The sequence below is a fragment of the Rhipicephalus sanguineus genome, chromosome 8, assembly GCF_013339695.2.
Source record: "Rhipicephalus sanguineus isolate Rsan-2018 chromosome 8, BIME_Rsan_1.4, whole genome shotgun sequence".
In the NCBI taxonomy this organism is placed as follows: Eukaryota; Metazoa; Arthropoda; class Arachnida; order Ixodida; family Ixodidae; genus Rhipicephalus; species Rhipicephalus sanguineus.
The window spans coordinates 55,562,155-55,586,415 of NC_051183.1; the positions used below are offsets into that span (position 1 = coordinate 55,562,155).

Here is a 24,261-nt window from a genome sequence, read left to right on the forward strand (position 1 = left end):
GGCACGTTGTCTAAACGCGACGTCGCTAATCGCCGAGGCCGATAGCCTCAACACCCGCCGCATCACGGTAGGTGACGCAGCAATGCAGTTTTCCGTCGCTCCGCCACGCGTTGCACATCCCGCACACTTTTGCTGTCGACAGTACATACATACTTTCATTTCCTGCATCTACAGCCCGTGTCATATTGACCTAATTTTGACTCAAACATTTATATCAGAGCCAACATTACCTTTTTAACTGCCAGATTTGCAGCGACATGACGCAGTCATCACAAGTAATTGCTCATAGCAGTCATTATACTAAGACAACGCAGTCACGTTTCAATCCTTGAGTAGTGTACTTCTTTGATACAGTGCAGACCACTTATAACGTAACCGCATATAGTGCAGGACCGGTTATAATGCGGTCTTTTTCGACTCCCGTTTACCCTCCCATAGAACCGCATGTATACGCATACCGCTTATTGTGCAGTCCCCCAAGATGAAATACCGTTTATAATGCGGTTGCGGGAAAATATTTCTGACAAACGGGGTAGCGAGTGCGGTTCTCAAAGGAGGTACCACGCCGCTGGGGAGGGAGCGACGAGGTCGTTACGAAGGGCGAGGGCACGCACAGTGAACGAACGAGGGGCGGAGGGAGGAAAAAGACCGCGGCAGCGCTGTGCGGGCTCGCCGAGTGGGGAAGGATGGTGGTTGCCTAGGTGACGGAGTAGCCTTTGCACCGGCGGCGGCAAGGCTCCGCGGCCGCTTGCCGGCAGCGCGTTACGCGTGGAACGTACGATCGCGTCCTCATCAAGTGCGCTTTAAAGTAAGTTTCCTGTCGGTAAAAGCGTCGTCGTTATCACACTTGCTACAGATATCGCGTTTGCTACCTCGTCCGCAAATTTGCGGCTTCATGACGCGAGCTTTCGCCTTTTCTGCCAGTGCTCGGACTTAAACGAGCTTGGCGGGCTTTTGTCGCCGTTGATCTCCCGGCCGCGAACACAAACTTCGTATCACGCGCGCGCTGTTCTTGGGTTAGTGCTTGAGTGCGATCTTTTCGACGTCCGATCTTCATGTTGTCTTGGACAAACTTCCCACGACAACATGCTGAATCGCACGCTAGGCCTAATCAGCAATGGTTGCTTTTCGGTAGCGGTCGCGGGCGATAAAAGCTGCGGTTTGGTGCGGAATCAACGAAACTTTTTGCGAGGGCTGCACTTGAAGGGAAGAGAATCATATCGTTAATGAAAACGATGGCATGGTTGGCACATGCAACTCTCGAATGGTGGTTCCGGATTCGATTGCAATGTCGGACATAGCGTGCGCGCCCATGAAATCGAACGATCGGTACCGCTCAGCACGTGAAATTTCGGTCGCGATTCGACATGGTTTCTGTGTAATGCGCATACCTCGATATGGCCTGAAAGGTAGTCGGCGAATTTCCGCGATGGCACTTTGTTTTGTTTGCTTTTTCCCCGTGTTATTTCGTTGGCAATGCGGGTCTTTGGCGGTTAATTTTTGAACATTCGGAGATTTAAGAGGTTGTAAGCGCCCCAAATCGCATATGTCGATTATCGGACACGCGTGACTACATGCTCAACACGTTTTGCGCAAGTGCAGCCTTTGAAAAAGGTTGTTTTGGTTATAGTGCGGTACCGCTTATAGTGCGGATATTCGCGACTCCGGCGACTTACGTTATAAGCGGTCTATACTGTATATGAAGTGGCATCACTACGTTGAAGTAGGAAACAACAAGCAAGCATTAGTTGGAGGACTGTTGAAAGTCATGATTCGCGTGACCTCATTTTTAGTGCGCTGCAATGGGCCCAATCAAGTGGGTTAAGTGCCGACACCCCCAGATCTTACTTTCTTTCTTCGCCTTAAAACCAGATTACCTTTTTTTTCTGAACCACACTTAGCTAAAGAGTAAAAGAATTTACAGTGTACGGCCTTTACCTCGGGGTCGGCATTGAGCTCAGCCCTGGCAATCTGACGCAGCTTGTGGAGGCGCAGCCAGTCCTGGAGGTCGTCCTCGGTGGGCGAGTTGTCCTCCTCCGAGGACGACGTGTCGCTGAGCAGCACATTCTTGAGCCAGCGCCGGCTCTTCTTGACGCTGTCGAAGTTGTACAGCTTCATCTTCTCGGCGCGCCGGTCCGTCTCCGACTGGGTGGTGCTCTCGCCCCCACCGCCGTTGAGCACGTCGCCGTCCTCGTCGATGTCCGACAAGCTCTCGGCCTCCGTGTCCTCGGCATCGTCATTGAGGGGTGTCGAGAAGTAATTGTGGATGAAGCTGATGAAGCTGTCGAGCTTGACGGCCCGCTCAATGCGCTGCAGGTGCAGAGGCTTGGCCAACACGGGCGACTGGTCGTCTGCGGCGGATGTTGATGGCTCGTCTCCTCCACCGCCTCCTGCCGTACGGCTAGTGGCCATGATTGAGCCTGCCGGAAGCACGGAAAATGCAAAATATTTACATGAACGCCTGTAATAATAACAATAGCTGTTGGGGTTCTACGTCCCAAAACCATGTTATGATTATGAGGCAAGCCGTACTGGATGGCTCCGGAAATACCGACCACCTGATGCTCTTTATCTCATCATCAGCCTGTCTACACCCACTGCAGGGCAAAGGCCTCTCCCATGTTCCGCCAGTCAACCCGGTCCTGTGCTTTCTGCTGCCACGTTATACCTACAAACTTCTTAATCTCATCTACCCACCTAACTTTCTGTCTCCCCCTCACGCGTCTGCCATCTCTTGGAATTCAGTCAGTTACCCTTAATGACCACCGGTTATGCTGCTGACGTGCTACGTGCCCAGCCCATATCCATTTCTTCTTCTTGATTTCAACTATGATATCCTTAACCCCCGTATGTTCCCTGACCCACTCTGCTCTCTTCCTGCCTCTTAAGGTTACACCTATCATTTTCCTTTCCATCATTCGCTGCGTCGTCCTCAATTTAAGTTGAACCCTCTTTGTAAGTCTCCAGGTTTCTGCTCCGTAGGTAAGTACCGGTAAGATGCAGCTGTTATATACCTTCCTCTTGAGGGATAGTGGTAGATTACCATTCATGATTTGATAATGCTTGCCGAATGAGCCCCAACCCATCCTTATTCTTCTAGTTATTTCACTCTCATGGTTCGGCTCCGCGGTTACTACCTGTCCTAAGTAGACGTACCCCTTTACAACTTCCAGTGTCTCGCCACCTATCGCAAAGCGCTGTTCTCTGCCAAGATTGTTCCACATTATTTAGTTTTATGCATATTAATTTTCAAACCTACTCTTCTACTTTCCATATCCAGTTCAGTAATCATGAGCTGTAATTCGTCTCCCGCGTTACTCATCAATGCAATGTCATCAGCGAATCACAGGTTACTGAGATGTTCTTTAACATGCGCCTAAATCTAGACACACGGGCCTCAACCATTCTGCCTCCATCGAAATGCGATTGCCACGGCCGGCATTCAATCCCGCGACCTTTGGGCCAGCAGTCAAGTACCATAACCACTAGAGCACCGTGGCGAGTACATGAATGCTTGCGCTTAATGTGCCAAAACAAAAATGTGATTATGAAACACTCTGTAGTGGGCAACTCTAGACTAATTTTGACCAACTTGTGTTCTTTAACGTGCACCTCCAAATTTAACTACACAGGTATTCCTTGCATTTCAACTCTATCAAAGATGCGGCTGCCGCGGCAAAGCACCTAACCTGCACTATGTCCAAAAATGTTAGCCCTCAAATGTCTCGAAGTTTTCAGACGTTTCTTGTAACGCCAACATCTTCTCACCTCTCTCTCTGTACAAAGTACGAGTTACAGCAGAACCTCAATAAATAAAAGTAGCATCTGACGATTCGTGAACACGTGGCGCCGCTGGAGCCAACATTTCGACAAGTGGACTTGCCTTCTTGCAGCCTTGAAGAAGACAAGTCCGCTTGTCAAAATGTTGGTTCCGCACCCCGTGTTCACGAATTTTTCATTCCTGTAACATCCAATATTTCGTTATAAGCATACCGTCTACGCTGAAATAGCAGCAACACAATTTCTAATGACCTTGCCCCACTACGGTGGTCTAGTTGTTACGGCACTCGACTGCTGACCCGAAGGTCGTGGGATCGGATCCCGGCCGCGGCGGCTGCATTTTCGATGGAGGCGAAAATGTCTGAGGTCCGTGTACTTAGGTTTAGGTGCATGTTAAAGAACCCCAGGTGGTCGAAATTTCCGGAGCCCTCCACTACGGCATCCCTCATAATCATGTCGTGGTTTTGGGACGGTAAACCCCAGATATTATTATTAATTTCTAATGACTTTTGCTATATATGTGGGTTCACTACTGTGCTGCCTGCTACATAATGTCCTGAACAAAGTGGTGTGAAGCTGAGAAGTGGTGAAGTGGAACACCAAACGTGCTGGTGGCCTTGTCACTACCATGAGGGATAACACACACATGGGAGAGTTCGAGTTGCCAGCACCAGCAAATGTTTGCACAAGGTAGAATGGTTTCGTTCACACTATGTTTGTGCTCTCATCTTCAAAGATGAATGCTATCAGACTTGGGTACCACAAAGAGGTCATCCACACATTGTTCTAAGCCTAAGTGAAAAGATGAAGGCAACAGTGCAATGCACCACCATATGCAATTTCCCCTGCAGGGAAAGAGCCTCTCCTAGCAAGTGCTACTCAAGCATACCAATGGTTAGTCAAAGCTCGACACAATGAACACGGACATAGCATACTAAACCTGCAATGGTCCTTGCCAACATCAGCATCCAACACATACTACTAATTCCAGATATAGCGAAGGCATTATTGCCTTGTCTTCGTAAGTTTCACTATCCAGAGTTCATTCTCCAAATTCTGGCATGTATATTTGCCTATGTTTAACCCCATGGGCAGCCCTTTTCCTTGTGTTTATTTGCTTCGCGGCTCCCAGTTATTATTCAACACCTGATGCATGAGACCACTTGTCATCCATGTATGTATTTCCCAATTCTAACAGCGTGTTCCTTGAGCTGATGAGGTAATATGAATAAACTAATAAGAGAACGATTAAAAATGGGCACTGACCAAAAAAGTTCGTAAGATCAAAGATGTTTTGGCTCCTGAACAGGAGCCTTGTTCACAATAAAGATGAATGCGGATACGCAACAAAGATGCAGGCGGAAATAAACTAATAAATTAAGATGCTGAATGCAACTTTGGTATAACGAGGCTTGACTAAGTTTTTTTTTCCCTCAGCTGGATCATTAGTTAGACACCCTCGCCCTACAATCCACACTTGTACTTTCCGTCATTTCCAAGCATCAAGCCCATTCAGTGCTTGACACAACAACGCGGATGCATGAAGGAATGCTTGCATCCCCAACTTGCCTATATCTTTGCCAGCCACGCATGCCGCACAGATATGGCCTGCCATAAGCGTCAGCTCACAGTCATAAAACAAGGAACAACAGTAACGTAGCCAGAAATTTTTTTCTGGGGGATTTCAACCATGCTTTACATATGCCCGTGCGTGCATTTGTGTGTACATGTATATCTACTGTCGGCCGCAAAAGTTTGCGGGATGTGCAGCGCGTGGCGGAGCGACAGAAAACTGCATTGCTGCGTCACCTACCGTGATGCGGCGGGTGTTGAGGCTATCGGCCTCGGCGATTAGCGACGGCGCGTTTAGACAACGTGCCGTTGCCGGATCTAATCGCGGAGGCTGCGGCTGATAGCCTCAACACCCGCCGCATCACGGTAGGTGACGCAGCAATGCAGTTTTCCGTCGCTCCGCCACGCGCTGCACATCCCGCAAACTTTTGCTGTCGACAGTACATATGCAAAGTTGCAAAATTTTCGAGGGGGGGTTGCCCCTCCCCAACTACACTCCTGATGGACAAAGGCAAGCAGAAATTCCTAAATTAACAGTAGTTAGAATTTTATGTCCCAAAACCACAATATGATTACGAGAGATGTCGTAGTGTAGGGCTCCGGAAATTTCTACCACTTTTAACGTGCACCTCAATCCAAGCACTTCGCCTGCATCGAAATGTTGCTGGGATTCGATACCGCGATCTTCAGGTCAGCAGTAATTCCTGATCAGGCTTTCAAGGGCAGCACTTTCTTCCTACTTTCGTCAGTAAGCCAGATGTGTGCAGTGACATTATTAGCTTCAAACAGCGGCACGGTATAGATCGCTATAAATCACTAGATTGTGTAGCAGTCGTCAATACACATTGAAAAAAATGTTTAATTCTGGTCTGGCATGTCAAAACAGTTTTGTATAGTTCTTGTGCGCAATGGCATTTCTTTTTTAGTAGCAAGCAATTTAGAAAACAAATCCCTGGTTGTGTTGTTTGCCTTTAAAGCAAAGCTTTACAATCCCCGATAGTTGAGCGATGAGTTAGGAACAAACGAACAATTCATGTCCAATCTTTAAGACATGATAACCTGTGCTGTTAACTGCAGTTTTTAATTCAACCTTTTCACGCAGGTTAACTGTACAGCACACATCTAAATAGATGTTACGACACCGTACCCACGCTAAGCTGCAGACACTGTTCAAGAGTGCGAAAAAAAAGAGTTTAGATTTCCAGTTTTTGTTCAATTTCTCGTGTTACAACTGTGCGTACAGTGACATTAACATGGTGACACTGACATGGGCAGCAAGATAAAAACACGATCTCGAAACACCATGTGCTAACGAGTGCGTTCTTTGAAAGCTTAGAATAACAGAGAGCTGAGCTAGTTGGTAGGTATTCATGTTTTTTTTTAAAAGACAGGGCGTGCAAACACGGACACAAGAGAGAAGTCAAGACACCATCGCGGTGTTTAAAATACGCGATCATAGTCGCTCCGTGGTTGCCGCAACCGAAAAAAATAAAAAAAAAAGAACTGCGAGATCGCACAAGCCAACGCAAGCACACACACACCGAAAAACCACGACACAGACAGGCATGTCTTGCCTCGCCCCGAAAACGTTTTTCTCTCTTTTTTTTTTTTTTGCATCTCGCGTAGTCTTCCCAAACCAGGCAGCACGCGTAACACGATGAGCCAACGATCGAAGTCTTTTTTTGTGCGTGCGTGAAAGACACGGGCAGCGTCAGAACGCACGCGAAATCCCCGTAAATTGATTTGCCGCGTAACATCCGTTCCGCAAACGTCGCGACAAGAATCCCTACAAATACCTGGCTTCTATTTTTTCTTTTTGACTTTGATCTAACCGGTAGGTGAAAGCGTTGCACGTTACTTAACGCTCTCGCTTATCGCCAAAAGGTGTTCGCGCACTGTAATTAACGTGCAAGACGAAGACGCTCAGTCGCGGTAGAAGTGCACGAAAACGAACGGCATTTCACCCGAGAGTTCTGTGTCACCGGCCTCGCCTAGCAACGATCGTAACACACCGCACACCGGCTGTGTCTTTTCCCGTTGCAGGGGTGACCCTCACGAGTACGATGCGACTCCGAACCGGCTGAATCTTTAAGCAACGCGAAGGTTATCAAACGACACAACTGACCGTAATGAAAGGAAAATCCCTAGAAGGGTTCGGAAGGTTTGTCCAGGGTGTCGCGAGGAACGCACATGTTTTCGTTGGTGCGAATAGGAAGCGAGGACAACCCCCCTCCCTTTTCTGATTCGTAAAAGAAAACACCCGTGTTAGAGTTCCGAGCTTCTCGGGTTCGGTATCAGCGCGAATAACACACCCGTCTAGGCCTACGCGGAGTCCAATCGAGGTGCTAAAAAAGAAACGGGCCCTCCCTGCGAAGGGCCAGGACTGGTTGCGGTACCAGCAGCGGTTAAATCGAAGCACTGGGGGTTTGGACCGGTGTTTTGCTGCGGTGATGGTTGGGGGGGCATGCGTTTTGGGATCGAGCAGGTTTCACTTTTCAAAGGAGACGGGGTCCGAGAGGTTTTAGCCCTTACCTGCTCGCTCCGAGTAGCGATGGCTTCCGGAAGGCCATGGAATCGCGCCGTACGACTGGCGTTGCGCACAAAATGGCGATGTGGTGATTCGCAGATGCGGTGCGAAAAGGGTCCCATGACTCCCCTCGCCTTCGCTTCGGTAGCGCCGGACCGAGCACACGCCATATCCATTTTTAGCCTCGAACCCCTAAACAAAACACGAAAAAGACTTTGTACTCGCCCGAGTCAAATTGCGGTAAATGAAACTTTTAGCACGAGCGATTAATTTTTGTACGAAGTTGTTGAACTGTTAATTTTAAATTTAAATTTTGAGCAGACGAACTTTTGAATAATTGTCGCTACGCAGCGCTCGCGCTGCATAGCCTCAAGCGCAAAACACCACAATTGTAAAAATAACGAAAGCAGTAATTAAATACTTAGTAAATAAATTAATAACAATAAAGCAATGATGTTGTATAAAACAAACAACTAATTGAAGATACGTTTGTTTGATTACAACTTTTTTTTCATTTTTATAACATGGACAAATTACGCAACCGTTTGGTACGAAGCAAAGAGGGTACGCATATATTAATTTTTGTTTTCTTTGGTTCGAAGTACATTGCGCAGTGCTGTCGTCTAGGGTTGATTTACAAATACGTATAACTACACTCAAAATATCCTACAAGTAATCAGTCGTGCTCTAATTTTTTATTTCACGCTGTGTTTTAAATACGCTTTATTTTTCTTGTTAAGCCTTTATAGACATAGAAGGGCGTCTGGTATCGAGAGTTTACAAATATAACAAAATCACGTGTGCCCCGGCGGCCATTGGTGAGATCCCCGTTGATGCTGCGAGTCGTAGGACGCGGTGCAATCCTTCGGCGAGGTGGGAAGGTCACCTTTATTTAACCGTACTCGTGTTCTAAGCACGGAAAGTAACAGGTTTGCTAAAGAGTAACGTATATCTCGGCATCAATCGAGAGTTCGCACCGACAAAAGCGGCTCGGGTGAGTACAGACAGTGAAATGCTTTTCTTCTGCGACCCTCCTCTTTTTTTTTATTTTTTTTTTTTTTGTTAGGCGCAACAGGCTTCTACCATGCCTGTCTCGCTAACCCTAACGCCACTGTAGCGTGTGTACCCCAAGGCCGCCCCGTTTCTAATTTTATCGTCGTGCAGGCTCTTATAACGACTCAGCGCATCTTCCGTTGCCGTGCCGACGGTGGTTACAAGCGGTACCTCTTTAAAAGTCTGCAAATCTTTATATTGGCAGTAAAACATGAGTCGCCGCTTTGTGCGAGCAGCCGATGTGCCCAGCTTTTCGTCTGACTGTCCAATTGCAAGATCTTACTAGCGTTACCGTGCTAAGCCTAACCACGCTATTCTACAATATTTTAACTGGTGAGCACCGTTTGCAATATGGTTTTGGCGCGCTCATGGCTTGCCAGAACATTCTACACCACGCTGTACGTTGAGCGATGCCCGCCAAACGCTCGAGAATTCACGTGATGTCCATCTTTCGGGACCAAAACCGCTGTACGCTGTGGTGCGGATAACATCCAACTGATCCAAGAATTCTCGAGCGTCTGCTTAGCCGTATATTGATTCCCCACCCTGACGTCACAGATTTTCGCGATCTAATAGTAATGACCCCCCCCCCCCCCCCGTTCTTTTGTCTCGTCGTTGGCAGAAATGACGTCACGCGTCTACGTCGGACGCCTCAACTACGAAGTTCGGGAGCGAGATCTGGAGCGCTTCTTCAAGGGCTTCGGTCGCATCCGCGAGATCAGCATCAAGAACGGCTTCGGCTTTGTGGTGAGTTTTTGAGTCGTTTTTGACCTACAAAGACGTAAATTTGAAAAGTGGGACGCCGTACCTTTGCATCGTTTTTTGACTGACAGCGCCATCTGCTTGCATTTCAAGCCTTTTGTTGACCGCGTTTTAACCGATCTCGTATCGTGAATTTATGTTCAAAGTCGTGAAAAAGCAGCCTTCAAAACGGTGCTTGCAATAAACATTATGGCTCGCTTGCTTTTGTTTTTGCATGACAGACGATCAAACACCTGGTCACTTAATCGAAAACGCAAAATATCCAGGACGAAAGAAGGTACACAGGACCAGTGGCGGCCCCGTGTACCTTTTTTATCTGTCGGGCCACACGCATGTTGCAAGTCATGTTGAGCGCAGCTGTACTCTTTGAGTGACATGGAAGTCTCGTTTTAGCAAAGGATCTTGTTAATACTGTCTGTGATGAGCTCACAAATCATCTTTCGGGTCCAACTGACGCTGCCGGAAACCATTGTGCTGATGTAATCGCTCTCCAGCCTGTCGTGTTCACGCATCTGAAGGCAGCAGCACTCACTTTTTGCATCCAAACCTCAACGCAGGAGTTCGACGATCACAGAGATGCGGACGACGCTGTTTACGAGCTGAACGGGAAGGAGCTACTCGGGGACCGGTAAGTAATCTTAATTTCTGTGCAACTGATAAGATGTGTCAGTTTTAAGGCTGTTACTGGTTACCGGTAATGATAACCGCTAACCAGTTACCTTTCAGGCGACTTCTATCTGTAACGCGAATGCTAGTTACATGCCAGTCACTAGTGCAGGGTGTAAACCACATCCTATTAAGGGGTGAGGGGGGGGGGGGTAATTCATGTTAGGCAGGGTGACGTTTTTATTTCTCAGCCTTTTACCCATTCCCCATGTGTAATCGGCTAGAAGCCCAATTTGTGTGCTTTCGCATATGAACAGCCCTGACGAAGTGTATCTCTGCTTGACAAAGAGCGCCAATTGCCCTAGCCTCCCTATTGTTGTGCTTGTACTGTGTCTTGCCTAATGTAGTTGCTATCATAACACTAACGATAATTTTCTCCCTTTTTTATTTCAGGGTCTCTGTAGAGCTGGCTCGTGGAATCCGGCGTGGAGCAGACTACTATCGCTCACGTGCTGCATCCAGGTCCCCGCCAAGGCGCCGGTTGGTAGTCCCTCATTGACGTTCAAGTGCTGCATTTGTCGCTTAGCATTGCATGATCGCCCTGCTGTAGGGGCTTCCCAATACATTTCATTCTATGGGAGCTAGGCCAGCACTGACTGAGCAAGGTAACAGGCAGGAAAACTGAGCACTGAGAAACCGTAATATAACGAACACGGACATAACGAATTATTGGTTATAACGAAGTGAAGAATAGCATCGGTAATGGCTACAGTGGTTCGAATGTACGCTTGTAACGAATTTTGAGATTAGCGAAGGTATTTTTGTGTCAAATGCGACTATGTTATAATGAGGTTTCAGTGTAGCCTCTGCAGTGGTGCTTCTTAAGGAAATGTTGCATTTGCATAGAGGGCACACCTTTGTGGGCCTTACAGCTCAGTCTTGCCTCGTCGGCACCGTGGCAGAGTTCTGTGATGACTTATCTTTCGGGACCAACTCTTTGTGCTGGAAAACTGGTGCCAACGTTCTGAAAGGACTCTCCACAGTGCCTCATTTAACTTTTCTCACTCTTTGAAAGACATGGCAACTGCACTCGCCAGCGTAACCTTTGAACTTTGCATGCAATCTCTGCCATGAGGTAGCTTTCAGGAAACACGTGGCTTGCTTCGTGTTCTAATGTTATACCTTCACATCTCTTTGGCCTTCATGAGCTGTGCTTCTTACTTTTTTTTTTCCCACTCCAGCTATGGCCCACCAACAAGAACAGAGTACCAGCTGACAGTTGAGAACTTGAGCAGCCGTGTGAGCTGGCAGGTGAGGCATCCTAGGAGTTCATGTAACTGTTCTGCACGCATTTTCTAGTGCTAGAATTTTGGCCAACTGTGGACACCTTTAAATGTCTTTTCAGGCTAGGTTAGGTAAGTGGGAGGTTGCGCAGCCTTTGGTAATGGCGCCTACATACTCATTTAGCTGCAACTTGGATGACCTCTGGAATATTTCATTTTGCCGTAGTTGGGATCACACTTCCAGATAACTGTAATGCGTTGAGATCTGTAGCTCATCTGCACCAGTACTTCGATAAGGCTATAGACAGTTCCCAACAGTCTGCAGAATGCAGTTAAGTACAAGCATACAGCCATGAAGAGATCATTGCGGCAAGCGTGCCTTTTGCAATGATTCTGTCAATTTTCTCCTTTATTTCGCGCTTGGTTTTAGCCGTCCAGAACTAGCATCTCGCATACTCTTAGCACAGCTCTTCAATAAGGCTTTAGCTTTGATAGTAGCTGGGATAGCGGGAACTCTCATTGCTCCATCAAAGCTGTAGCTCAAAAATAGTGCATTGTAATGGGAAGTTCTCTGAAGTAGGACCCAATCACCTGCCACCGATAGCTGCTAAAGGCTTTCTTTGGGCACAATCTTGTACGCTTTCTATAATAGAATGTTTGTACTCTCCACAAGATTGGCAGAGGCTCATGTAAACGTTGCGAACAAGAGGTCTTGGCTCGAACCTCGGCCAATCGCGTGTGGCAGACGAGAATGTTCAATTATTGAGTGCTTGCACAATTGCAGCCTCAAGTTGGTTTTTAGTGACATAACAGCACGGCAGAGGTTACGCTATACTCGCAACTTTTTTTGGCAATGAAGGAAAGGCTACGGGGGGCGGAGCTACGGAACCGGACTGCTGCTCCGCGAAGTAGTCCGGTTCGGCGCGCGTTTCGAATTTAGTTTTGGCTTGTAGACCTTCCGTACCTCCTATGACGGCCATTTGATTATTCGAGTGGCCGTCGCAGGCTTACACAGCCATTTGTGACTGAAATCCGTCACAAGCTCCCTCGGCGAGTCAGAAAAGCTGGAGGGTGACGAGCGCTCACCTGAAGACAGACTCCATTTTGACTGTGAGGTGCACGTGAAAGGTGCGACGTTTTCAGACGTGCAAAAACGCGAAATGTCACTGCATAAATAAAAACAAATCTAAATATCTCCTTGGTGCGCGCTGACTCTCTTCAAACAGCGCCCTGTAGAAAATGGTGGTTTTTTTTTTATTATTATTACGCAGAACACGGATGCAATTGTGGGACTATAATCTTCAGCAGTAACACACGCGTAGTTTGGCTCTCTAGCCTTCCCTTCATTGCCAAGAAAAGTTGTCCGCGAGTATAGTAGCAGGAAAAGGTGTTTTAGGATTGGGGTGCACATGCAAGTGTTGCTTTTTGAAGCTGGTTTAACAAGGCACAGTTATTTAGGCGGCACTTTTTGGTGGAGGCTAAGTTCTAAGCTTTTCTGTCGCCTTGTGACGAAGAGACTCCAATAACGGGCCGTGTGTGTGTTCTGTTCTCGCACTGCTCAGAGGGGGAGCGAGCCTTTGTGCGCCCCGCGGATCGGTGCGGCAGGCTTCCCTCCTTAACCCCCCTTGAGATGAAGGCTTGATGAGAGCGCCCCCCCCATCCTGGTGTGGAGGACCGGTAAAGCGTGGTGGACCCCCCCTTCCTCCTAGGGTGTTTGCGGTGGACCAACCGCTCGGAGGGACCGTGGCAGCCTTCTTCGTCGTCGTACTCGACTGGCTTTAAAATGCAAATGGGGGCGTAGGCATATGTCGTTGCCTCTGAAAAAAAAAAAAATGATGAGGGGGCTTACAGTAGATGACGGCCACCGGGGGCGTCGTCTTTCTCTGATTGGGCGACTGCGCGGCCTGGCCTTTGGACCCTCTGCCACGGATGGAGAGAAGAGAGCCCCCCCCCTTTTGTGGGAATGGCCTGCGGCCCCCCTCCTCCTGCCTGGTGTGGCATTACCCTCGTGTGAAGGGCTTGGCTCGGTGTTCTTGGCTGCGTCCCCCACCCCCTGCCTTGGTTGTCTGGGCCTGGGTTCGTGGGGTGGTGCCAGGTAAATCACCTACGACGCCTTCCACCTTTTCGCAAACAAACAAAAAACAATACGCATCACCTTCCAAATTTGTGCCTGCGCGAACAGCCTCCTCCTCCTCCAGCCGTGGACATCGGGGGCCGGCGGCGATGGTTCTTCTTTCTTGCAGCTTTCCAGCCTTGGAGATCCTGGTGGCCACATCGCATTGTTTCTTTGTTGTTGACTGCACAGAGTTACGGAACTTGTTTCAGTGTGCCGAGCGTGCAAACCATTTGCCATTTCTGCCACAGGCTACGTTCACATCAGTGCCCTGCAACGCTTGACCGCCAAATTCAAGGCCATATGCCAGCACGTATCTCAAGTGGTTCATATTCTGGCTGATTGGTTGCTTCCCCACTGTGGCAGCTTACTGACCATGATGTATCATTGCTAAGCAGGTTCACTATGCAGCCACAGCAGTTGCATTTCTGCGTGGGCGAAATCCAGTGCACATTGAAGAACCCTAGCTGGCCAGAATTAAGTTTATCGCATTGTGGCTTTGGCACCCAAACCTTGAAATTACTTACCACTTTCTAGTGGATGGAGCCTGTGACAGTTAAACATATCCCTTTTACATGTTGCTCTGGTGCCTGATGCACTTTCAAAGTTCCTGTTTGTTGTTTGGGGTGTTGTCTCTCTTGTTTGGCACTTGCAAGTGGCCTTCTAATCTAGCCGTGTGTAACCTTGTCGTCCGTTTCTTTTTCTTCTCTGCAAAGGACCTGAAAGACTACATGCGGCAAGCTGGCGAGGTGACCTACGCAGATGCCCATCGCCTCCGCCGCAACGAAGGGTACGACTTGTTTCCACACTCTGGAGTGCTCGTGTTGCAGCCAGGTGCTCGCTGGAGGCTCATGTCGTTGCTTACCTGTTGTTTTTGCAGAGTTGTCGAGTTCGCCACATACTCGGACATGAAGAATGCACTGGACAAGTTGGACAACACTGACCTGAGCGGACGGCGAATCCGCCTCATCGAGGAGAAGAGGTTTGTAAAGCACCCTTGACGATATGCATAGTCAATTTGTCTGCGCTTCCTGAACCAGTTTGCCAGAATGCAGTGCTTTGGATCATTGCAAATGGAAGTCAATTGCTGCAGTCAACGGCTGTCGGACAAATCTGCATTTGTATCAGAAGGGCATATGTTTGCTGTTCTTTATCGCTTTTGCCACCCTCTATTTTGTAGCTGCTGTCTGGGAAGCGTTCTAAGAGATAAACCATGCGATCGAAAGCGACTTGGCACCCATTGCCAGATATTCACATTTGTACATGATACGTGGTGCTGAGCTTTGCCGCCTGCTGCCGACAAGCAGTATGCACCACTGCACATGCGTATGTGAGCACAGGAGAAGCTTTACCTGGTGTTGATCTTGCCTTGCACTTAGCTAAACAAAGGACAAAGACTGGTGAACCGGTGCAGGATGTGCTGCCAAATCAAATGGGCCTATCGTAAATGCGCAGTCTGTGCTGACAGATTGCTTGGTGTCTGTGTCTTTCTGTAGGCGCAGCAGGTCCCGTTCTCGTTCACGCTCCCGTTCTAGGCGCCGCCGCAGCCCAACCAGGTCTCGTTCAAGGAGCCGTCGCCGTAGCCGTTCCCGCAGCCCGGTCAAGCGCAGGTCTCGCTCCCGTTCTAGGTCCAGGAGCGCCAGCCGCCGTGGACGCAGTCGGTCAAGGTTTGTTTGTCCTAACACACTTGTGGCATCTTGCGAGGTACTGGGGAAGAGGCTAGATATCATTGATGACTACCTCGACTTGTATGCCCATGAGGAGCGGTGTTTAAAGTCTCACAACTTAAGGGCCTGTACCTTACCACAGAATATGGAATACTATTTTGTTTGTTCTGTGTTGTTGCACTTCATGCTGCCCACCCGCGTGGGGGGGGCACCGCCCACAGCACAAAGTGTGACATATCTCGAAACGGCCAATCAAGGAGAAACAACAAAGTATTCCGTATTTGATGGTATGGTATAAGCCTCTTGCTGTCCATTTTGTATTGCTGCGCACAACTCTACTTCGCAAGGTTGCAACACAGTTATGCCTTATCGACACTGGTACAGAGTTCTGTGATGACTTTATCTTTCGGGTCCAATTCTTCATGCCGGAAAACTGGTGCCAACGTTCTGAAAGAACTCTTACCACAGTGCTTTCTTCACTGTTGCTTTGTTGTCGGAAGAATGGCAGCCATTCTCATCGGCACAATTCTTTTAACTGCACAGGTCCAGGAGTGCCAAGCGACGAAGCCACTCCCGGTCGCCTGTCAAGCGCCGTTCACGGTCCGCTTCTCACTCTCGTTCGCGCTCCCGAAGCCCGCCCCCGAAGCGACGCGCCTCCCGATCTGCCAGCCGATCACGCTCACGGTCCCACTCCAAGTCGAAATCAAAGTCCAAGAGCAAGTCCCGCAGCCGCAGCAAGTCTCCAGAGACCAACAACCGCCACCACTCGGCTTCTCGCTCCCGTTCCAGGTCCCGATCCAAGTCTCCGATCAAGAACAACGGGGACAACTCCAACGACAGCAGTTGAAGCGGCGTGCGGATCTGCCATTCACTTTTGCACAACTAATCGATGGGCAGGCCTTGCTTGCTCTCTTGCCATTGTCCTCGCTTCCTCTTCATGTTCTCAGGGCCTCCCATACACCTGTCCTGGACTCTGTATATAGTACTACCTTGTGACCTGTATATTTTCATTTACTGGCATGTAATAAAACCATCATGTATGTCGCACTATGAATGGCTACCTGGAATTTTTTTCAGTGCAGCAAAATAAGTTTTCCAGAATGGAGCAGTTAGAAATGTGCTGCAATCCTTTTTTCATCATGTGCTGCGGTTTTGGTAGTGGGGCGGAACTTAGCGGGTTGATTCGGTACAATGGAGCTCGCCAGAATATAAAAATCCTACCACAGCGTTCCGCGACTTTCCCGCTAGGGGAAAGGCGTATGCCCCGTGAAACAAAAGGGCGGATTCCTGTGAGGAAACGAAAGATTTCCCGTTAAAGTACGGCAGTAATGAACTTAGTCCATTTGCAGATTTACCACCACTGAAGAAGAAGATGCGGCCGTTACCGGCGCGTGTGCCGTTAGCTCTCCGCTGGACATTACGTGGCAGCGTCTGGAATGAGGGCAAGCCACATCCGTTCCATCAAGCTTGTTGCAGAGGCTGTACCGCTCAGTCAAGTGGTGCGGGGATGACTTCGTCGGTGCGGCAGTGAAGCCGATGTCTCAAGTTGCGCATGAATGAGGTGAAGTGATTTGTCAGCTGAAGAAATCCGATGATGACAAAATGAGAAGACTGCAAGGGTATGCCACCGCTTCAACAGCGATCAAGTACATGTTACCGTACTGAAAGAACCTGGTCTGCAACTTCGCGGAATCTTGAGAATTCCATGGACTGCCATACTAGCCAGTCTATGGATCATAAGCAAAGAAAAAAATTTTTATTTCAACGAAAATAAAATACGTGAAACTGAAGCTTCCTGGTTTGGTCATGTCATGTGGGCTTCCGGTTTTCGATGCTAGCTAATGTGGAAAGCCAGATGAGAATGGAGTTGCACGCCGTGCACGCGATTGAGTCAGATATATGTGCGTATGTTACTCTCCAGGACACGGAAATGCCTTGCATGTCTAGCTTCCACGCTGTGCGTGACTGTGGGCAGTCACATATGGTTGATTTCAGCGCACACAATATCGACAAAGTTGGCAAAGAAAGGCGCTCTTGGATGCAGGCGTAAGATCGACCGAAAAATGAGTGCGTTCCAACTTTCCGTTCCCGACAGTGCCACTGTGCTGGCGTTCACAGCGTCCGATGTCTAACCACCATAGATCCACGGTAGATTTGATGACGGCAAGACGAGGCGCCGCCACCCCAAAATTCCAGCAACAGTTTCTCGTGACTTCTCTTCATGCACGCGCAACAGCTGGGAACAGTAGCGCACGTAGACCTTTTCATGGAACAGAGGGCGCACTTCCTTTTTGGACTGTGGCACATGAGTACAAAGGCTGACGTTGCTGCCTCGGCAGTGCGTTTTTTGGGGGTCACACACACATTTACGTGCACAGCCTAGAGGAATCTCGAAGCTAGGAATCTCGAAGGTAATGCTTTCGTACACTGCGAGCGCCAAAAATGTGTCATGGTCGCCATGTTGTAGACACCACCTACTGCAAAAACGAGGTTGCAACGTTCCTGCAGCCGACGAGTTCCTGTTTTTGAGGCTGGATAGTGCGCAGGGACTCACACACGAAAAAAAAGCAAAATTAAAAGGGATCCGTTAAAATAAGCACGCCAGCTCGATCAAGCGAGGTTTCCGAGATTTTACATTACAGCCTCCGAGATCGTTAATCAACCTCTTGCGTGTTCGTACAGGCGCAGTTCGTATCAATTCTCAGGTCATACAAATAGCGTAGCTACCCGCTACGACTCGCACTTCTCGAAATTTGCCGCAGTTGTTTATCAAGCACCTTGCAGCTCCTTTTTTCTTGCTCTTTTCTTTTTGTCAGGTGACACCTGTGACGTAGGCCAGACGTCCGTGACGTCACGGTTCTGTTTGTGTTCTAGAAAGAATCGACAGAGCCGGAGGTGTTTGTTGCGTACTGTCGAGAAGGCCTATGGTTAGCAAACTGCAGCGCTGATTATTTTCGCATCGCGAAGACCCGGTAAGTACTACACTGCCTTCCAACGAACCGCTGTCTCACCGCGTCTAACGCAAACGTGGCTTCGTTAACCATTACTGATCACAGCGGCCAAATCGGCGACGCATATTTCGAGAAGGCTTAGGAGGGTCGCTCTCTCGTGTGTTGTTTTTGAGTGCCTCCTTTTTAAACTAACGACGCTGCATGCATATTTGTCGGTGGCCGCTTTTGCGCCTTCCTTAGCGTGGCTCGTTTCCTTAGAAACCAGCGGTTTAAGTGACGTTAAACTTGTACTTTTGCGCAGTTTGGAACAATTCAATCGTAATTGTTTCCTTCGTCCTCGCTTGTTTCTCCATTCTTGCCTTGGCATATTCGACGCAAATATTAACCTTTAACGAAGCATAAGTTGTAGTGCTTGCTCACAACAACCGAAATTACGTGTCCAAACTCGCCTGGGGACGCGAAAAGTGCAAATTAACGTTTCCTGGAAAGCCAGGTATGGTTGCTAATTTTGCCATCAACGTAGTCGCACCGATGTGAGGAGGTTTGGAGTGAGGGTATCTTCCTTTTTTATTTGTCCCGTCTACTTGGCCTAGCGACGCGAATAGCTTGCCAGATCTCAATAGGAAAGAAACCTGAACAGCTGGCGAAAGTGCTCCTCCTGGAAAAATACCGGCCGAACGAGACAAAATAAAAATGGCCGCTAGCCGCGTTCTAATCGCCATGCCCGCCCACGCCGCCATGAAACGAAAAAAAAAAAAATCCAGTCGGCGAAAAAAGCAAAATGCAGCAGCTGCTATCAGGTGCTTGTTTTCCTGTTAACGCGTTGCGCCGCGTAGACTTGCTGAATGCGTTGACGTCGAAAGGGACCCGACTTGGTAGTTCTTTTTTTACTGCGCCGTCTCCGAACTGCTGGCGTCTTTTTGACTCTTCGAGTCGTCGTTTTTAATTGAGCTTGTTCGCTAATTGAGAGGCACGTTCTGTTTTCGTTTTTGTCAGAGAAGAAACGAGACAGCCATGACTACGAGGGTGTTCATAGGGCACCTCAGCTATCAGGTGCGCGAGAAGGACGTGGATCGCTTCTTCAAGGGTTACGGACGCGTCGGAGACATACACCTCAAGAACGGCTTCGGATTTGTGGTGAGTCTCGACGGCATTCCGTGCTTTCGCCATCTGCCGCCTTTCCTTTCCTTTTTTTTCTTTCTCTTTGAGCAATAAGAGTATAGTTTTTATTGCGTCATCGTGTTGAAAACCGTCGACGTTGGAACGAGAGCGCCGGTGGCGCCATATTGGAGCATTGACCTGTAATAACAAATGCGCGAGGATTACTGAAGTAAATGACGGTATTCACGCGTACCTGCCAGCTTGAAAAAAAAAATTGTTTTCAGCACAATAACATAACGGACCATAATGGGCAGCTTTAGAATAGCGTACACAAAGCTTTGCGTTGACGCCACTGTGCCTGCATCATACGCTATCCTCCTGGGTATCCACGTTAAGTGATAGGAATGGCATATTGTACTCAACGAATGCAGTCTCTGTGTACCTTATCCTGAAACAGCCTTAGTCTTTGTCCGCCAGGGCGGTACAGTTTACAATGCTCGGCTGCTGACTCGAAGGTCGCTGGTTCGATCCAGACCGAGGCGATCACATTTCAGTAGAGGCGAAATGCTAGAGGCCTGTGTACTGTGTGATGTGAGTGCATGTTAATGAACACTGCGTGGTCGAAATTTCCGGAGCCCTCCACTACGGCATGCCTTCTTAATCATATCGCGGTTTTTGCACTTAAAACCCCAGATATAATGTTTCGTTTTTAACATCGAAAATACATGTGCTACACATTGTGGTTGAAGGTAGCTGCGGAAAGACACCACTGGCGCTGCACGTTCTCATGTTTTGTCTCTGGTGTTTGCAAATGGGAAACGTAATCAGATTAAGAACTCTGCTGGTAGCCACGTATTAAACTGGTTGTCGGTGCCGAGAGATTGAGCACGTTTGCTGGCACACAGCTCACGGATCTCTGTCGGCGGCGGCCACCATTTTTTCAGGAGTTTGAAGACCACAGAGATGCCGATGATGCCATCAAGGATCTCAACGGCAAGGAGCTGCTTGGCGAAAGGTGTGTTGAGTGGCCGGCAATGTCTCGGGAAATGCTTCATCATTATGAAAGATAGGCATACTGCACTGATTGTACTTTTTCATAGCCAACCTGTTACAGTGAGATGTTCATTTACATCATACTGGGAATGAGGAGCTTTATTGTTGTGGGCATTCTAGTAGGCTGTCAGTTTATTGGGACACGAACAAAAACAGAATGACGAAGATGTGTCCTATTTAAAACTTCTTCAACATGGTCAGAAAAACGCTGCCGATTGTTGGCGAAGGTCCTGCAAACGTGCGAGCCAAACATTATAGTGCAGCACGCGGTATGTAATTTACTATTAAATTTCAAATTCGGGTAGAAATTGCTTGCTCTTCTCTCGACAAATGATGCCGTATACCCAAATGTACACGGACACAGCGATTGGCTGATTCGAATATCATGAGCTGCATAGCTACTATGGCCACTGCAGTGCCACACAGTGCAGAGCATGCTTGTTATCGCACTGAGAGTGATTTGCAGGTTCGAAGAAAACAATGAAAATGGAAGTGCTCAAGGTGATGATGAGTGCTCATGTATGGACGTAGCTTTTTTTTTTTACTACTTGTTATTCCTCCCCTTCCCGTGTAGCTTTCAGTGTGCTCGCTGGGAAGAAAGGAAAGAGAATGCGTTTGAGGTGTGCGACAAATCCCCATAACTCTACTCGTACTTGACGGATTGTCATTCTGTCTTGTGAAAATTTTTTGCGGAAGTCGATCCATGGGGCAATAAACTGTGATAACGAGGTCATTTCATGATTATGTGCAAAAGTGTTGCAGTCACGAATGGTTATGTAAAGATTGGAAACTCCAGGAGAGAATAACACGCTTGTTTATATTTTCAGAGGTGGTTTAGAAGCCCCTTAACCAATCTGAAAGTTTTTTTGCACGCAATTTTGTTTTACTTTTCTTAAGCGTGGTGGTCTGGGTTTTCTTCATTACTTTTTGTGTGAAGAGGAAGCGAGTGCGCATGTCTTTTTGTGATGCCCTGTTTGTTGTTGGCGCAGGGTTTCCGTGGAGCTGGCACACGGAAGTCGGCGTGGACCGGGGGGCAGGATCCTTGCACCGGGTTCACGGGACTGGAGGTCGCCGCCAGGAGGAGGAGGGGGAGGAGGGGGCCGCTACCAGGGTGGCTCCAGGGACAGGTCAGCCGCCATTCTGCCGTCTTCATTCGCTACCGTTGAAGAGTATAGTCATCATGATATTTTGTAACAAAATGACCGATGACTACTGCACTCGTCATCAACAAAAATTGGTCCCACACAAAAGCAATGAAGACTATACTCGTCCTACTTGTGTTTCTTGACGCTAGATGGCCACACTTGTCCGTGTTGGGCCATTTGTGTCTCTGCTTTCATTTAATTGCCATTCTTCAGTGTATTGTCATGCGGTGAAGCCACCTTCGAGTTATCTTTTTCTATGAGATTAGTGAAATAAGGGAACCCCGTTGAATTGAAAGAATGGTACCGTTTTATTCAGAAAAAAAAAAAGCTCTACAAATTGAGCGAAAATGTTATTTCGTAATTTTGGCACATTTTTCTTCTTTTCTTACAGTAGCAAAAGGGTTAATGGCAGCGTATTTGTGTACCCATGGCCAACCAAATTTTGTGGAAGGGATGCCACGTGCGAGGGCTTATTGGAGGACTGCTGGGCCATTATGTGACGAGCACGACATCTGTTGCATCACCAAAGGCCCCTTGTGCACCATAGTAGATAAAAACGAACCATAGTAGATGAAACTATGACCAGTAATGCAATGAGATGTAAACAGAGACATTGTCGACTTCTTCTTCTTCTTCTTTTTTTTTTTTTTTACATGCTGACCTGGCTTGGCAGCCATCGCGTTAAAAAAAAGCTGGGTGCAATAAGCTGAAGATCTATACAAACGCCAGTGTAAATGATGACCCGGTCACAAGTTCTCACAAATGTCTCCAGAAAATATTGCGTGTGTGGTATTGCTAAGCATAAGGGTGCATGTTCGCTTCCCGATTATGGTGGCTGTGATGGGGCTGGAATAAGTTTCTACCCTGACAAGCCCTATGCCACTATGAGAGTGATGGGCTTGACAAAACCACAAACGTCAACGATTCGGAACTGTTTAGTTTAACTGTTTGGTGAATTGCAACGACGTACGCTGGTGGGCGTGCGAAAGCAATTGAAACTAAGATCTCGAAACTAAGGCACATAAAACCTTCGAATTTTTTTTTTACTTGGCGAGAACTTATCTTGGGGGGGCAGTGGGGTGAAGGCTACGGAGACGGGGCATCCGCACATTTGTGTTACTAGGCAAGTTGTCTGGCAGCTTACAGCCTATTCCAGTTTCGGTTTCGCTTGCTCGCAGCATTCGTCGACAATTCAGGTTGACGGAGCCTTACCCCAGCATGGACGTTGCCGATAACTTGATAGGTCTGTTTTGACAGCCACCTTCTGTCAGATTTGAGTATATTTTTCTCTCTGAGAACGAAACGGGGAGTTTGCACATAGTCCAGCTGGCATCAGGGACACCACGTTTACTGCGAGAACAGGTGTGCGAAAAACATGTTGCTGCCCAAGAAATGAAAAAAAGGAAAAGAAATTGTCTACAATAATTTTTTTTCCACCAATGGCTTCCCATGCTTGTTTTATTTCTATAATGAAGAGAGGTTTATTTATCCGAGCTAGGTAACTGAACATTGGGAAATAAAACTCGGCATGCAGGCGAAGTATTTCGATTCTGTAGCTTCCACAGTGCTGCCAAGAAAAGTCGGCGCCAAGTATAGAGTATGACTGGTTTGCACTTTATAATTTTAATTTTCTAGTGTTGCCTGTGTGCTTAATGCACCATTCCTTGCTTTTCTTTTTTTCTTTCTTTCTCCGTCTGTGCCAGCAGTAGGTTTGGGCCTCCGGTGAGGACCAACTACCAGCTGGTCGTCGAAAACCTGAGCAGCCACGTCAGCTGGCAGGTAAATAGCCGACAGCAGCCGTTCCAGCGTCTCGGAAGTATCCCAACCATCGTCATGCCATCCGAGCTGTGCGTGTGTGCATGCGCAGTGGTAGCTCTTGTTGCATGCCGTTTCAGAGAGCCGCAAGTTCTTTTTTTTAAAAAAAGATTGCTGCAAAGGTGTAAGCTCGTTAAGAGCTGTAGGTGGCGGGGTAACGAGTACCGGAAAGATTTGAAATGTGAAATGCCTGCTGGGAGGTCTCTGCATCTGACGGCGTGTGTGTGTGCGGCTGTGATGTTTGTTGCGCCATTCAATGCGAAGCATTGTGTGTGGAACTAAACTGGTTTCAGAAGCAGGCTTTTAGGTTCTGAAAGTGCCATTTGGCTGAAATTGGAGGGGGGGGGTGTCGCAGTAGTGAACTGAAATAGAAGAGAAGCTATCTTATGAAGCTGTAATCAAGACAAAAGATAGATTTATTTAGAACGGAAGCTTCAATGGGGATCAGACATGGGCCTGTTAGATAACGGGTCTTGATGCGCAATACCAAGATGGCTAGTGGTATCAGATAAGGGGTCTCAATGCGTGATACCAAGATGGTGAGTAGTGGTATCAGATCAGATAAGGGGTCTCGATGCATGATGCCAAGATGGCAAAAAGCACGGGACGGGAGCAGCTAACGTTTTATGGACTCTACAATTAGCCTTAAGAAAGCCTTTTGCAAGTGTTTTCTAATAAGCCCAGGGAAGGATTCTCATGTTTGTTTTGAACGCCAGGTAGCACTTATCAAGAGGTTTGAAGGAACAGTAAGGAACAGCTTGCATGTTCGGCTAAGCTAACCATGATCCAGGACGAAGCGAAAAAAATTCAGCCTCAGCAGTATCGTTCCTGAA

General features: G+C 48.0%; 3 protein-coding genes across 8 annotated transcripts in view; 2 read left to right on the plus strand and 1 right to left on the minus strand.

Moving 5' to 3' along the window:
- LOC119401932 (chromatin-remodeling ATPase INO80-like) overlaps positions 1-8,053 on the minus strand; it is a 255,790-nt gene extending 247,737 nt beyond the window's left edge. Inside the window, 2 exon segments of the mRNA XM_049418455.1 lie at positions 1,939-2,420; positions 7,885-8,053. Of these exon segments, the coding sequence (XP_049274412.1) occupies positions 1,939-2,412 (474 nt within the window). The 5' untranslated portion in view covers positions 2,413-2,420; positions 7,885-8,053.
- LOC119401935 (serine/arginine-rich splicing factor 5) overlaps positions 1-16,402 on the plus strand; it is a 164,071-nt gene extending 147,669 nt beyond the window's left edge. Inside the window, exons 2-10 of one of the 4 annotated variants that reach the window (XM_049418457.1) lie at positions 8,820-8,873; positions 9,555-9,679; positions 10,252-10,322; positions 10,754-10,840; positions 11,542-11,611; positions 14,413-14,486; positions 14,577-14,678; positions 15,193-15,363; positions 15,907-16,402. In XM_049418457.1, the coding sequence (XP_049274414.1) occupies positions 9,557-9,679; positions 10,252-10,322; positions 10,754-10,840; positions 11,542-11,611; positions 14,413-14,486; positions 14,577-14,678; positions 15,193-15,363; positions 15,907-16,210 (1,002 nt within the window). In that variant the 5' untranslated portion in view covers positions 8,820-8,873; positions 9,555-9,556 and the 3' untranslated portion in view covers positions 16,211-16,402. Of the gene's footprint in view, positions 1-8,660; positions 8,874-9,554; positions 9,680-10,251; positions 10,323-10,753; positions 10,841-11,541; positions 11,612-14,412; positions 14,487-14,576; positions 14,679-15,192; positions 15,364-15,906 lie in introns of those variants that run through there. The other 3 variants (XM_037668965.2, XM_049418456.1, XM_037668959.2) reach the window with 3 other exon arrangements.
- The window catches only part of LOC119401936 (serine/arginine-rich splicing factor 5), a 168,421-nt gene that overhangs the window by 137,703 nt on the left and 6,457 nt on the right, over positions 1-24,261 (plus strand). The window contains exons 1-5 of one of the 3 annotated variants that reach the window (XM_037668968.2): positions 18,194-18,335; positions 19,311-19,451; positions 20,360-20,430; positions 21,458-21,595; positions 23,320-23,392. In XM_037668968.2, the coding sequence (XP_037524896.1) occupies positions 19,329-19,451; positions 20,360-20,430; positions 21,458-21,595; positions 23,320-23,392 (405 nt within the window). In that variant the 5' untranslated portion in view covers positions 18,194-18,335; positions 19,311-19,328. Of the gene's footprint in view, positions 1-18,193; positions 18,336-19,310; positions 19,452-20,359; positions 20,431-21,457; positions 21,596-23,319; positions 23,393-24,261 lie in introns of those variants that run through there. The other 2 variants (XM_049418460.1, XM_049418459.1) reach the window with 2 other exon arrangements.